At 38.4% G+C, this 12,485-nt stretch overlaps 1 protein-coding gene across 3 annotated transcripts; it reads left to right on the top strand.

Annotated features, from left to right (window-relative positions):
• The first annotated feature begins 1,716 nt into the window (after positions 1-1,716).
• On the top strand, positions 1,717-12,253 carry LOC6052661 (vacuolar protein sorting-associated protein 35). 3 transcript variants are annotated; one of them, XM_038262368.1, is made up of 7 exons: positions 1,717-2,104; positions 2,687-2,776; positions 2,834-3,936; positions 10,446-11,112; positions 11,173-11,387; positions 11,448-11,631; positions 11,695-12,253. In XM_038262368.1, the coding sequence occupies exons 1-7, from the start codon at positions 2,102-2,104 to the stop codon at positions 11,878-11,880; spliced, it is 2,448 nt and encodes an 815-aa protein (XP_038118296.1). In that variant the 5' UTR covers positions 1,717-2,101; the 3' UTR covers positions 11,881-12,253. The 3 variants fall into 3 exon arrangements, with proteins under 3 accessions (XP_038118296.1, XP_001868892.2, XP_038118295.1); XM_001868857.2 differs by lacking the exon at positions 1,717-2,104 and adding an exon at positions 2,191-2,404 and having other exon boundaries at positions 2,834-3,930; XM_038262367.1 differs by lacking the exon at positions 1,717-2,104 and adding an exon at positions 2,191-2,404.
• The last annotated feature ends 232 nt before the right edge of the window (positions 12,254-12,485 follow it).

The following is a 12,485-nucleotide window of genomic DNA, read 5'->3' as shown; positions in this document are numbered from 1 at the left end:
AAAATAGTAAGAAGTTTCAGAAATCTAGCTTTCAAATGATAAAAGGTCGTATGAAAACTTAAAATGCTGTTTTGAAGGTCTCGGGACCAAAAAGCCTATGTCTGAAAATATTTTTATCGGATTCCTCGGAAAATTTTACATAACATATCAAAAAAAATGGTGAAGTTTTGTTTTCGATACTCATCGCTAAAATTTTCAAGTTATCGCAGTTTTAATTAAAAAATTTGATATGTTATGTGAAATTTTCCGAGGAATCCGATAAAAATATTTTCAGACATAAGCTCTTTGGTCCCGAGACCTTCAAAACAGCATTTTAAGTTTTCATACGACCTTTTCAAATGTTAAGCTAGATTTTTGAAACTTCCTTTTATTTATCCCAAAAAGCCAAACTAATCAATTTTCTTTTGCGTCTAAAGACAGCTAAAATCGGATTGAATGGCGGTTTTTTGCGAAAAATGACGAAAATTGCCATTTTTCGAACCACCCTAACACGGCGTAGGTCACCCTAATGGCCAAACAAAAAAAATACGGGTGTAATTATTTCGGCCAAGGAACCCCCAGAAAAATTTTGAGCCCGATCGGAGAACTTTTTTTTCGAATCTTGCTGTTTTCGTGGGGAATTGCTGGTAAAACCTTCAATTTATAAATTTTCCCAATTTCTGATAGAATCACACACGGATTCATACTTTGTTATAAATTTGTTAATGAGTTTTGAAATTTATGCTTGAATTTACCACAGACAAATTTACTTAGTTTTTATGTCCACTTCTCGATATCGACCAATGCTTAAAACATTGCAATGGCCCTATTCGCAGAAACCTAGCCACAAACACTTTTTTTGCGTAAAAAGTAAAAAACTCTCGAGTTTTTTTTTTTTAAAGGTCCAATATACCACATTTCCAGTTTTTGCTTTTTGGGTGTTTTTGTAACCGCCTTGAGTCAGGGGTATAAAAAACACACAAAAAGCAAAAACTGGAAATTTTGTTTATTGGACCTTTTCAAAAAAACTCCAGAAATGAATGCTTTGATCAAAGAGAAAGTACCCCAAAAAACAGCCAAATTTGAAATTGAAATAATACACAACATGAACAATTTATTAAAAACTTTCGCATACTCATTCTTAAGACATTTGTTACCATTTAAAATAAAACTAAACAAAATTTATTTTACTTTCATTTTGAAATCCTGTCTTGTTGACATCCTAAAAAATAAATATTATATTTTTTTAAAACACCACCCCACTTACATCACTTTGGCCGATGAGGCATTTCAGAGAGATGAAGGCGGGGGGTTCACGGTTTAATGTTTAGTGTAATTGTAAAAATATTATTACAACTGATTTTTTATCCCCTATTTTGTTGAACAAATTCTAATAATTTTGACAGAATCTGAAAAAAGTTCTTTGATTAAATTAAAGACAGATGTAATGAGCGCTACGGTTATCGATTTTAAATTTCAAGAGTTTTTTTAAGGGTTCTATAAATCAAATATTCAATATTTTCTTTTTGGGTGTTTTTAGAACCGCCTTTAGCCAGCTGGGGGTATTCAAAAACACCCAAAAAGCAAAAAAAATAAATTTGGTTTATAAGACCTTTTTTTTAAAAAAAAACTCTGGAAAACTCTACTTCTAAAATTTTATTACATAATTTCAGTCTGAAATCCCATCCTTGAACCCCTCGCCTGATGTTGCACACCGATGACACATGCCCACCAACACAAACAAACCGTTCCGTGCATCTGTCATTCTCGACAAATCGGACGAAAAAAAGTCGTCACTTTGCGAAAGAAACCCGAAATTCTCAACCAAATCTAACCCGCCGGAGCCTAATTCGACGCCGAAAGTGATCGCGATCTGTCCGCCGGGGGTTGCAGCCAACGGGAACCGACGACCGGGCGTCAGTTTCTCTGAAAGAAGTAGAAGGATTGTTGTGCGAGCAAGAACCATCGCCCACTGGGATTATTATCGCACGGCAATTTTGCACTAATTGCTTCTGTCATCAGTTTGGTGGTTCCGGAGAACCTTTTTTTTGGGAGTAAAACCCGGGATTAAAGCTTGTCCAGAGTGTGTAAACACAACGGGAGCGGTAATACCAAATAAACCATGGTAAGTTGGTGCAATCTACAATTTCTGCGTTATCTATCGCGAATACTTTTTTTTTCCTCCTGTACTCCTCCCTTTTGTGGTCAGTCAGTGGTGTGTGAGGGTTTCCCGTCGGCGGTGGTGGCCACTTGCACGCGTGTCTCTGTGTCTGTGCGAGGGTGAAAGTGTCGCGGTCTCGGTTGGGTGTCGTGTTTGGAGTCTACCCTAGCGAAAGTTTGTGGCAAGATGTACTTCTGGAATCCGTCCAATTACGACAGTTCCGGGCTGTACCGGAGGGCGGTCGTCGGACAGCAGGAGCAGCAGGTACGGAGTCGGACAATGGAGATTGTCCGCAAGTCGTCTTGCGGGTTTGGAGATGTGAGAATGTGTTGAGCAGAGCGCTGCTATCAGACAGAGGTGTTACGAAGACCAAGGGGAGGAAAAACACTGGAAGAATGTGTGTTTATCACTCTCAATTATTAGGGGAAGGCTATTTGAGATTTCTCAAGAACAAATCAATCTGTTTGTCATTTAAATCATTTACCGTTTTTTTTCTAGTTTAAACAATTTAACTGAGACAAACCCAAACTTCCCTTCCCTCTGCAGCCCCAAACACCGATCAACTCGCTGGACGAGCAGGACAAGCTGCTGAGCGATGCCATCACGGTGGTGCGCGCCCAGGCCTTCCAGATGCAGGTAATCAATTGTCCAACTGTGATTAACTAAAGTTACTTAACAACATCTACATTACAGCGCTTCCTGGACAAGAACCGCCTGATGGAGGCGATGCGCTGCGCTTCGACGATGCTCGGCGAGTTGCGAACTTCGCTGCTCTCGCCGAAATCTTACTACGAGCTGTACATGGCCATCACGGACGAGTTGCGCCACTTTGAGCACTATCTGCTGGACGAGTTCCAGAAGGGTCGCAAGGTGCCGGATCTGTACGAACACGTCCAATACGCAGGAAACATCGTGCCACGGTTGTACCTGCTCATTACGGTCGGGCTGGTTTACATCAAGACCAACTCGAGCCTCAAGCGCAGCATCCTTAAAGATCTGGTTGAGATGTGCCGCGGGGTTCAGCACCCGCTGCGTGGCCTGTTCCTCCGTAACTATCTGCTCCAATGCACGCGCAACATCCTGCCGGACGCGTTGAGCAACACAGACGAGAACGAGGGCACCGTCATCGACGCGATCGACTTCGTTCTGACCAACTTCGCCGAGATGAACAAACTGTGGGTTCGCATCCAGCACCAGGGACACTCCAGCGAACGTTCCCGCCGCGAAAAGGAACGTGAAGAGCTGAAGATCCTCGTGGGAACGAACCTGGTTCGCCTGTCCCAGCTCGAATCCGCCAGCTTGGAAGTCTACCAGCGCCTCATCCTCCCCGGAATCCTCGAACAGGTCGTCAGCTGCCGCGACGCCATCGCCCAGGAATACCTGATGGAGTGCATCATCCAAGTGTTCCCGGACGAGTTCCACCTGCTAACTCTAGACCCGTTCCTCAAATCGTGCGCCCAGCTCCAGTCCGGTGTCAACGTCAAGAACATCATCATCTCCCTCATCGACCGCCTCGCCCTGTACAACCAGCGCAACGGAAAGGTCACCCAAACCACGTCCGGCACGGAAATCATCTCGGCCATCCCGGCCGAAGTGCAGCTGTTTGAAGTGTTCAGCACCCAGATCGCGTACATTGTGCAGCTGCGGACGGACATGCCGCTGGAGGACACCGTTTCGCTGCAGGTTGCGCTGGTTAGCCTAGCGCAGAAGGTTTACCACGATCGGGTGGATTACGTGGACAAGGTGCTGGAGACGACGGCGCAGATTCTGGACCGGCTGAACATGACCAAGTATTGGTAACTGGTGTTTAGTTTGTTTTCTTTTTTTGGTTTTGGAAAGTTTTGGGGTTTGCTCATTTGAATGTTATCTCCAATATTGCACACTTTGCACCAAATTCTCCGACCCTGAAAATATTATCTGCACACCAAAAGTGCACACTTCTGTACAGTCAAGGCCACTAATTTTATGCATATGTTTTACAAAAACCAGAATGGTCATTATTGTGTTGTTTTGTATGGAAAATATTTTTTTTAGCTTGCTAATTCTCAAAATTTATTTTTATGCTGAAATTCTCATGATTATTACCTTATTATGAATATTTTAGCAAAATATGGAATCAATAAAATATTGAGGGTGCCCATAATTTACGCCCTTTACTGTAGCTAACTTTGTTTTGACAGATTGCGCCGCTGTCGTTTGTTTATTTACCAAAAAAAACGTTTGCGAGGTGTATTTCTCTCAATATTGAATTGGTAATTTGAAAAACAAGGATATTTTCGAGTAATTTTCATTGAAACATTCATCTATTTGTACAAAGTTATAATAATTGTGAAAATTTCAGACTCCAAACCAAATGGATTCGGTGCAAACGCTTGAGGCATTGGAAATCGATGTTGGGGACTTTCCGATGGAGGAGCAGTATCTGGAAGAGGATCCGTTTGCAGATTGCCCTGCCGGAGATGGGGACACGGATGGTCCCTCAGTAAGTGCAAATCCGTACCAGTTGGATGATTCGGAATTCGACAACAGTGCTGCACCAGAGCAGCCGGATGATTCAGAGTTTGCGAACAGTGCTGCGTCGGACCAGTTTGATGAGTCAGCAGGAGGTGGTCCTTCAAAAAAGCGTAAAAACAAATCCAAAGGTAAACATGACACGTCGGAAGATTTGTTTATGTGCACGCTTGCCGTTTACAAACGCGAATTTAAAGGACAAACGTCTGGTGCTTACATTGCACACTGGGAGGTTTCCGGGAACTCGAGCGCGGACTTTGTAACACGAGTTTGGGGCCTATCCTGTGCTTATTTGAACCGAGAGATTGTTTTCGAGACGAATCCTGATGGTGAAAGTACTCCAAGGTGGAGTACGAAAGAAAACCAACGGAGGAAGACTTCAAGCAGTTCGCCCTGTTCCTATCCGGACGCAGACCCTACACAATCGACAACATTCTTGACAACAAACAACATTTGCTACAAAGCTGGCGCGGCAAAGAAGTATCTCTCCTTTTGCACGTTTACTCCTGAGCGTCAGCAACCGTTCGCAGTGGATTAAGGTAAAGGATACACTGATCGATCCGATCGAACACGATCGCGCTGGAGCTGCGACAACTCAAGCGTTGCAAGAGCTCACCGAAAAGCTGCGAAGTGACCACGGCAAATTCCTGAAAGGGCATGACATGGCCTGGTCCTTTGGGCCAATGCTATTCACAGTGCGCCTGCCCATCAGCGCTCCACCATGATGCAGTATCCGCCGGAATCGTTGGCGAGTTTGTTTTCGATTCAAGAAGGGGTCCGAATGAACGCTGTCCGCCATGAATTGGAGGCTGCAAGTAATGTGAATGAAAGTTATCATGATGACATCGTAGAAGTGCGCAAAGCTTTCGAGGCTTTCAAGGTCACTCTCAACCGTGGACTTCAAGCATTGGATGATCGAATTACGAGACTGGAGACACGGGAACATACGAGCAGCAGCCTGATTAACTCTATGAAAACATCTGTTGTTGTCCAAGAAGATGCTGTCGGGAAGAACTTGAATAAGAAAGTTTCCAACTGCATTGATGACCAGCACAGTCCGTAAACAATCAACATGAGCTGTAAACGATTCTTTTGACCAGATACTTGTTTTCTTCGTTATTTTTAGTTAATAAAACATCGGATATTTGATCTGTTTTATTTCAATGAATTGGTTTACAATGATTTAAGGAACGTTAATTGTTGGGTCAAATTTTCCCTGCAGATACCCGCACTTCCTGAACAATCTGTCCATTCTGAAATAACGGAACTCTTGCATAGTTTTAGCCACATACTTCTCCATATTGCTCTCTCCATTTTCACTGTACGTCTTCTGCATTCTCTTCTTGATGATACCAAACACAATCTCGATGGGGTTATAATGGGGGCAGTAGGCAGGTAAGAATATTGGGTAGATGCCCAATGATCTAAGGTAGTATATGATATATTGGTCACAGTGTATCCTGGCCCCATCCATGATCCAGATGGAATGACAGCCAGGATACGTCTGAACCTCTTCGCTGTGAAGCGCAAATCGGCGAATATGCTCAAAAAACTTTAAACGTGTAAACGTGCCTTCTGTGTAAGCGCATTCAACCAATCCTCCCTGGCCGATCATACACAGACATGAAACGCGTGGCTTTCGGACAAACTCTCCATGCACTACAAGTCTCTCCCCCTTAAGTGCATACCCCTTCCTACGCAGCATTCCTTTGTTATCAAATGCAACCTCGTCCAAGAACAACAAATTGATGTACAACCAGTCGAGGGAGTTTAATTCGACAAAGAATCGGTAAACGTCCCTCTCTTTAATTTGAATGGCTCGGCGTTCCAAACACTTCCATGTGAGACCTTCACTGCGCAAAATACGACAAATAGATGAGGCTGAAATCGTCACGTGGAATTTTTGGTTGAAGAGCTGTCTGGCTTCTTCCAAATAAAGAAGAGGTTGGCGCTTGTACAGCTCGATGAGCCACGTTACTTTCTCCTTCCCGAACTTCTTTGCAATCGTCGTGTAATGCTTCCGGTCGAAAAATCCATTCTCCTCGTACTGCTGGATCCAAAGCCGAACAGTAGTTTTGTGCTTCCCGTACAGTCTGGCCAGTTCCGCCTTTGAGAGTCCGAGGAAATAAAAGCCATACAAGGCGTGATAGACGGTGTTGTTTGCAGCTCGGCGATGCTTCACTTCGGCAACAATTGCAGCCATGGTGTCCCGGAAAGAATCCTAAATTTAAATACTTCAATAATTGTGAAAAGTTTCAAAAAATTTCAACTAACTTTAACAAACCAATTATCCCACGAGTAGCCTTCAACTGTAAATAAACAAAACGCGCGCCAGCCAACATTGTAAATATGACAGCAAACGTCATCTAGGTGAAGTGTGAAGATTTTTGACGTTTATTCAAACTTGCCTGAAAGTCTAAAAATCTATGCAATTTGCAATAACAAACTTAACAATAATTTAGCATTCGATATCATAATATTGAAATTTTAATTGCCGATTTTCAAAACGCAGAATTTTTTTAACATTTGAATTTGAAACACAGAAATTTAGAATTTAGGAAACAAAAAAAACATTTAATAAAAACAAATATATTTTAACTAAGATATTAAAAAACAAAAAATATTTGTACAAAAATTGGGAAATTAAAAATTTAAAAATCACGAATTCAAATCTTGACAAAACTGAAAAAAATCTGAAACTTCCAAATAAAAAAAAAAAAAACCTGCAAATTTCGAAAACAAAAACTTAAGAATTTAAAAACCATACCTTCAAATAATAAAAAAAAATCAATAGTTTTCTGAACTTAATTTACAAATTTTAAATTTTAAAGTTTAAAAACTTTAAAGAACATCAAAAATTTAAATACTAAATAATGCTCCAATTATAAAATTCGGCAAAAAATATTTAAAAAAAAATTATAATCTTAATTTTTTTTTTAATCTGAAATTTTAAACATCAGTTTGAAACAGTTCGTTCGGAGAACAACATTCTCAAAATTTGGGTTTTCTAACCTAACATATAACTCCAAAACTGCCTGATCGTTTGAAATATGAGATGGTGGCAAAATTGGTGCCATTCAAGGATTAAAAAAAATTAAATTTATATTTTAATCATTTTGAATTTTTTGTAAATTTTTGTGTTTAGATTTTTTCAATTTTAAATTCATTCTTAGATTTATGTTTAGAATGTTAAAATCTCGATTTCTGGAATTTTTGAAATTTTAAATTTTTGAATATTAGAATTTTAGGATTGAAGATTATTTTCATTTTTCATTTTATTTTTTTTAGTTTAAGAATTTTTAAAATTTAAGAATGTTAAAATCATATTTTATTTATTTTATAATTTGCAGAATTTCATAATTTTTGAATATTATTGTTTTTCAGTTTTTATTTTTAAAATTTTAGAATTTTTAGAATTTTAGAATTTTTAGAATTTAAGAATTTTTAGAATTTTAGAATTTTTAGAGTTTTTGATTTTTATTTTTTTTAGAATTTTAGAATTTTTGAATTTTTGAGTTTTAGAATTTTAGAATTTTAGAATTTTAGAATTTTAGAATTTTAGAATTTTAGAATTTTAGAATTTTAGAATTTTAGAATTTTAGAATTTTAGAATTTTAGAATTTTAGAATTTTAGAATTTTAGAATTTTAGAATTTTAGAATTTTAGAATTTTAGAATTTTAAATTTTAGAATTTTAGAATTTTAGAATTTTAGAATTTTAAATTTTAGAATTTTAGAATTTTAGAATTTTAGAATTTTAGAATTTTAGAATTTTAGAATTTTAGAATTTTAGAATTTTAGAATTTTAGAATTTTAGAATTTTAGAATTTTAGAATTTTAAATTTTAGAATTTTAGAATTTTAAATTTTAGAATTTTAGAATTTTAGAATTTTAGAATTTTAGAATTTTAGAATTTTAGAATTTTAGAATTTTAGAATTTTAGAATTTTAGAATTTTAGAATTTTAGAATTTTAGAATTTTAGAATTTTAGAATTTTAGAATTTCAGAATTTCAGAATTTTAGAATTTTAGAATTTTAGAATTTTAGAATTTTAGAATTTTAGAATTTTAGAATTTTAGAATTGGGTACTAAAGTCCTATGTCAATTTTTATGTACAACGGTAAAAAAAAGATTAAAAACCATTGCTGATCACTTTTTTTCATTTTAATGCAAAAATTTTTTTTGACAAGACAACATTTTTTCGATGGATCAACTATGCTCCCCTTGGAACGAGCTGTCAAGTAGGAGCTTTTCTGTCAAGAAGGACCACGAGGTTAATTTTTCAAAATTGATTTAAAAATCCATTTTAAACTCTTTGTGCTCGTACAAAGGGTCATTGTACTCAGAAAAATAAGCTTTATCGCTGTAAACAATAATATCAGCAATCTAAGCTTCATTTTAGAACCCAATTTAAGAATTTTAGAATTTTAGAATTTCAGAATTTTAGAATTTTAGAATTTTAGAATTTTAGAATTTTAGAATTTTAGAATTTTAGAATTTTGGAATTTTAGAATTTTAGAATTTTAGAATTTTAGAATTTCAGAATTTTAAAATTATAGAATTTCAGATCTTTAAAATCATAGAATTTTAGAATTTTAGAATTTTAAAATTTTTGAATTTTTGAATTTCAGACTGTTGGAATTTTTAAATTTAGAATTTTTGAGTTTTTGAATTTTAGAATTCTAGAATTTTTGAATTTCTGCATTCTTAAATTTTTGTGTTTTTGAAAACAAAAACAAAGGTTTCTTTAAGTTCCGACCATAAAAAAATTAAAATAATGCTTCAAATATAAAATTCGAAAAAAGTAACTTCAATTTTAAAAATCTTAAATCTAAAAAAAAAATAAAAATTAATAAATCATTTTTGATGCAGCTCGTACAGTGTCGCTTTCAGTATTATCATATAAAAAAAATGTATTTTAGAATTTTAGGGTTTAGTCTTGATTTCCAGAATATAAAATTTTTAAATCAATGTTTTTTTTCAGATTTTTTTTTTTATTTTTTCGATTCTGATTTTTTTTAAAGAATGCGCATCTTTTCTTGACCGCGTTTCTTCCTATCTCCAACATCAGCTTATGGCACAAATTTGTCAAAATTCAGCTGTGAGTGCCGCCAACCAAAAAAAAAAAAAAAAAAATTGGTTACGATAAAAGTCGAAAATAAAATTTTGACCATATTTTAAAGTTAAGTTTTGATATAATCCACCGTATCGTGCCTCAACTTTTAAAAAAGCTCACAAACACATATTTTCGACCATATCAAATGTTAGGGACTTGAAAATTTTAAAAATATTTTTATTCGAAATTGACTAGATTAGAAAAATAGCGTTTCAGGATAAATTTACATAAATATTTTAAAAAATTGCATTATTAGTTGGTCAGGTGTTTAATAAAAAAAAAAAACACTTTCTGAAAATCAATTTTGGACCACCTTCAAAAACTTGAATTAAAACGTTAATTAATCCACCTTTAGGTGGTTGGTGCCTTCCTCACATTCATAAAGTCAATACATTCAGTAAAACGAGCGACATGTTTAACATATCAATAAATAACACTTAAGTGCTAATAACTTTTGATAGGGTTGTCAGATCCTCGTTTTTTTAGGCTAATTTGAAAGGTCTTTCGATTATCTTGCAAAAACCACCCTTTTTACAATCTTCCGGACATGCGCCAAAATCATTTTTTTACGATAAATGGTTTTTAATTACTTTTCTTTGGACATATTTACAAATTGTAAAATTGTTTGTTAGCTTTGAAAGTGAACGTTAAAAAAACTCCTTCTCGTTCCCCCCTCCAGCATCTCACATTCCCTGACGGTGAACCAGGAGCTGTCCCGGCTGCTGCGCCTGTGCGTGGACTTTTACAACAACGTGATGACGATCCTGCAGCTCAAGTTCTTCGGGCCGCTGCTGGAAAAGTTCGACTACACCTCGAGGAAGGCGCTCTCGCTGTACATCGTGATGAACATTCTGGAGAACGAGACGCTCGTTCCGACGGCCGAGCACGTGGACTCGGTGCTGGGGATGATCGGACCGCTGATTTCCGACCAGGAGGATCAACCGCCGGAGAAGATCGATCCGGAGGACTTTGCCGAGGAGCAGGGCATTGTGGGGCGGTTCGTGCACCTGCTGCGCTCGGACGATCCGGACACGCAGTACAAGATACTGACGGCGGCCCGGAAGCACTTTGGGTTGGGCGGACAGCAGCGGATACGGTACGTGTTGCCGCCGTTGGTGTTTGCGGCGTACCAGCTGGCGTACAAGTACAAGGCGATCGCCGGGGAGGACGAAATGTGGGACAAAAAGTGCCAGAAGATTTTGCAGTTTTGCCACAGCACGATCGCGGTGCTGGCCAAGTCGGAGCTGCCGGAGCTGGCGCTTAGGTTGTACCTGCAGGGGGCGCTCTGCATCGGCCAGATTGCGTACACGAACCACGAGACGGTGGCGTACGACTTTATGACACAGGTGAGAGGGGGAAGAACTCATCAAAATCTTTCGTAAGAATACTAACTGGTAATTTTGCAGGCATTTTCCCTCTACGAGGATGAGATCTCCGACTCCAAGTCCCAGTTTGCGGCCATCACGCTGATCGTTTCGACGGTCGAGCAGATGGCGTGCTTCTCCGACGAGAACGCGGAACCGTTGCGCACCAACTGTGCGCTGGCCGCGTCTAAGCTGCTGAAGAAGCCAGATCAGTGCCGGGCCGTCGTCACCTGTGCCAGTCTGTTCTGGAGTGGAAAGTGAGTTGGCATCTCGCCTCGCGTTGCTGTTTCTCTATTTAATTTGCTTCTCTTTACTAGACAAAACGGCCAGGAGCTGCGCGACGAGAAGCGAACTCTGGAGTGCCTCAAGAAGGCCGCCAAAATCGCGTCCCAGTGCTTGGACGTGGGCGTCCAAGTGCAGCTCTACGTGGAACTGCTCAACCACTATCTGTTCTACTACGAGCGAGGGAACGCCCAGATTACGGTGTCCATGCTTAATCAGGTAACATTCAAACTCAATTTCCTCCCAACAAATAAAACAAAATCATCATTTTCTACCCCGCAGCTCATCGCCAAGATCAACGAGGAGCTCCCGAACCTGGAACCGACGGAGGAAACCAAACAGATCGAGATGCACTACCAGAACACGCTGGCCCACATCCGGAGTCGGATGGAGACGAACGACGCGGGCGCTGGCGCTGCCGCCGCCGCTGGGTTGGAGGTTTCCTTTGCCGGAATTACGCTGAATTGAGATTGCAGAAGCAACAACAAAAATAAAAAAAAGTAACACATTGCAGAGAGTTAACAGATAGAGAGAGAGAGCGGACACGCAATTCCTTGAACTTAGGAAGCAAAACTAACAGAAATACAGATGAAAATGGCATGTAATCGAAGGGAAAAAATAGAAAGATGAGCTAATCTGACTAGAGACTAGAATGAAACCGTTACGGAGCTGCATTCAGCGAGAGCATTGATTAAATCTTCTAGAAGATTAATACTTAGTATCTATTATAAAAATCAAACAAAGCAAAAAAAAACTATATATACATTACGAGAAATTGTGTAAGTAACAACTGTATGGACATTTAAGAGAACAAGTAAACGTATGATAATGCACATAAAAATTGGTGGGTTTTTTTACGTTGTGTTGAAAGAAATCAACTGTTTTCAAGAATTACAACAACACACTACAACACATAAGTATGATAAAATAGGAAAAACATAGCTCCGATTTTTAAACATTGGCTTTGTAGCTCAACAGTTGAGCCAATGAAAATGCAATAGCTTATGAATTGATTTCAGTTGAAATGTTCTCCAAATCTCTGAAGTGCAAATGTAACATCCTGCAGCAGAACT

This window comes from Culex quinquefasciatus, chromosome 3 (genome assembly GCF_015732765.1).
Source record: "Culex quinquefasciatus strain JHB chromosome 3, VPISU_Cqui_1.0_pri_paternal, whole genome shotgun sequence".
In the NCBI taxonomy this organism is placed as follows: domain Eukaryota; kingdom Metazoa; phylum Arthropoda; class Insecta; order Diptera; family Culicidae; genus Culex; species Culex quinquefasciatus.
Note: the sequence above shows the minus strand (reverse complement) of the source record. Positions and strands in the feature narration are given on the sequence as shown.